The sequence below is a fragment of the Microtus ochrogaster genome, chromosome 5 (assembly GCF_000317375.1).
Source record: "Microtus ochrogaster isolate Prairie Vole_2 chromosome 5, MicOch1.0, whole genome shotgun sequence".
Lineage (NCBI taxonomy): Eukaryota > Metazoa > Chordata > Mammalia > Rodentia > Cricetidae > Microtus > Microtus ochrogaster.
In genome coordinates, this window is record NC_022012.1 from 44933943 (window position 1) to 44936686 (window position 2744).

A 2744-nucleotide genomic window follows, 5' to 3' on the forward strand; every position below is an offset into this window, starting at 1 on the left:
AAAAGTTGTCAAGTTTCACAGTTAAATATCTGTATTCTGGCAAATGGCAAACACTGATTGTTTTAATGAAAAGTTTTCAGGATGCAATCACCACTCATAAAAAAAAATGTAAATAAGATTCATCAGGAGCCAACATGCGGAATCTGGGCCTTACCTGCATGTGAGGAGGATACGAGCTACCAGGAGCCTTTGCAGAAGGTGCAGCTGGAGTAGCAGAAGCCGCTGGGGCTGGGGCTGCCTGTGGGGTAGCTGCTGCTGAATCCAATGTATAATTTTTAAAGGCCTCAATATCCTCAGGCCTAAGAAGAAAAAGCACATATGTATATAGAAGTTATAAACCAAATCCAGTCCCCACCTCCCAGCACATCTTCAGAAGTCTGTAACTTCCACTGTGAGTGAGAATGCTCTGGAAGCACCAATGTCCACAAATTACAAGGGGTTTCACTCACTTTTCTACTGTGATACAGATGATGGACCCAACTGGAACATCCCTGGTTCCTTCGGCAACAAGGATCTTTGCCATATAGCACTCCTCCAAGCTCTCAAATCCAACAGTGGCTTTATCAGTTTCAACCTTTTAACAAAAAGCATTAGCTTAGCCGGGCGGTGGTGGCGCACGCCTTTAATCCCAGCACTTGGGAGGCAGAGGCAGGCGGATCTCTGTGAGTTCGAGACCAGCCTGGTCTACAAGAGCTAGTTCCAGGACAGGCTCCAAAACCACAGAGAAACCCTGTCTCGAAAAACCAAAAAAAAAAAAAAAAAAAAAAAAAAAAAAAAAAAAAAAAAAAAAAGCATTAGCTTAAGTTTGTACTGCCAACATACAGATAATTTGAAGGTGTCTAGAATTTTATATGAAGATAAACCCACTGCCACAGACTGGAAAGAATGGTTTAAAAAACATTTTGGGTATTCGGTGGCAGAAGACGACAGATCTCTGACAGTTGCAGGCCAGCCAGAGTTACATAGTGAAACCCTGTCTCAAAAACAGTCAGTTTAGCTAAGTTGTTCACAAGTTATCTAACTAGTCATCTCTAATAACTGTGGGAGGAAAAAATAAAAGTTGCTTAAACATAAAGGAGTTAACCAGAAGTTAGGCTCAGTCTACTTAACAATGTCACTCCCTTAAAACCGTACTGTAAAACTTACCTCTGCAATTAGCTCACCCTCACTGATTTTTTCCCCTTCTTTTTTTTCCCAGCGGGCTATAGTGCCTGCCTGCATCGTAGGAGAAAGGGAAGGCAACGGAACCTGGAGGAGAAAAAGAATCACAATTTAAACCAGGATACTTAACTCTCGGTGCGGTTTAGAGTTTCATTCCATTCAATTCCAGGCAAAGAATTCACTGAGTCTTCATTACAAACTGGTCACTGGGGGATACAAAGGGGGTTCCTGCACCCTAGAAGTTCACATCTTTCAGTGGCAGGTTGATCCTCCAGTCAGTCCAGTGGATCTGAGAAAGCACGTGAGAATCCACAGACCTTTTGCATACAGCCCCAGGCTTGAAGCTCTTTCAATGGACTAGATCCTCACTGGGAAGGTCTTGGGCAAAACGGTAATAGATCCTGAAGGGAGCTGGCTCAAAGAGGCCTCTCAAGGGGGATTCCCCCACGTCAAGGAACCGGCTCTGAAGGACAACGGGGTCCGGGGTGGAGCACTCACCTTCTGGTGCGGGGGAAGGCTGTAAGAGCGACGGCCGGGAGACCCCAGGAGCTGCCGCAGTAAGCGGTTACGCGGCGCGGTGTCCGAGCCGGAGCTCCAGCCACACAGCAAGCGGACCCCATAGCTCGGGGTCCCGCTGCTGCATCGAGCCGCAGCCGGGCCGACCCGCGGGCTCCCGTACGGGGCCCCGGGGTCTTCCTTCAAGACTGCCCACCGAGGCCTGATTCCAGCCCTGGGCACTGCACTCTGCGCCCTCCGCGCACAGACGCGCCACATCCTGCCACCGACCCCCACACCAAAAAACCTCCGCCGTCTCCGGAGTGACCTCTCCAAGAGCAGCGCGGCTCTGCCGTCAGCCGCGCCCTGCGGTCGCGCAGTGTCGTAAAAGCGGCTTCTTGGAGTGGCGGCCGGAACGCACAGCGCGGGGACCCGGGCTGGGACACCCGGGACGGACCGGGGTCACAGCTTAGGATCCGCAGAGACAGTTGTGCTTCGAGGCAGTCGCGGGCAACGCACGTTTGGATGAAACGGGAAAGGGTCAGGGATGTTGGTGACCCTAGGAGAGGTGTCGCAGGGCATGGGGAGCACGGCCCGAGCTAAGGTGGTGGCCAAAGAGACGGGAGAGTTGGACCCCCGCTGAAGCCTCCACTCTTGGGGAAGCAGTGCCAAAGGGAACACCCTTCTTTAAGAAAAAGCTGGGAAAGGAGCCTGGGCCGACAGCAATCCAAAGCTTTAGGTCAATGGTTGAGGTCAGGAAGCATACCCCCGAAAGTTGGAGGAAGAAAGGCCCCACGAGTGACCTCTGGGGTTCAGGGGGTGTCCCCTTGGCTGCAGACCCCGCCCCTTGCAGGCTGCCCTAGGTTGCAAAGACGTCAGGTCCCTAACCCACCCGAACTGGAAGCAGCAGGGTTTTCAGCCAAATGGTATGAAGGACATCCAAAAGTTAGGTACATTTTCACATTTCGAGTTTGTCTCAAAGGACTAATTATATATATTCCATGTATAAAAATACTTGTTTGCGAAAATGGTTATATTACCCCCAGATTACCGCCGTTTCCTCTTAAATAGCGAAAAGATTTTAAAAA

At 50.3% G+C, this 2744-nt stretch overlaps 1 protein-coding gene across 1 annotated transcript in view; it reads right to left on the reverse strand.

The window, feature by feature from the left end:
• Window positions 1–2003, reverse strand: part of Dlat (dihydrolipoamide S-acetyltransferase) — a 30595-nt gene extending 28592 nt beyond the window's left edge. Inside the window, exons 1-4 of the mRNA XM_005347312.2 lie at window positions 1660–2003; window positions 1147–1248; window positions 450–574; window positions 155–299 (exon numbers count right to left, since the gene is read on the reverse strand). Coding sequence (XP_005347369.1) covers window positions 155–299; window positions 450–574; window positions 1147–1248; window positions 1660–1935 — 648 coding nt within the window. The 5' untranslated portion in view covers window positions 1936–2003. The remainder of the gene's footprint in view (window positions 1–154; window positions 300–449; window positions 575–1146; window positions 1249–1659) is intronic.
• Between the last annotated feature and the right edge of the window lie 741 nt (window positions 2004–2744).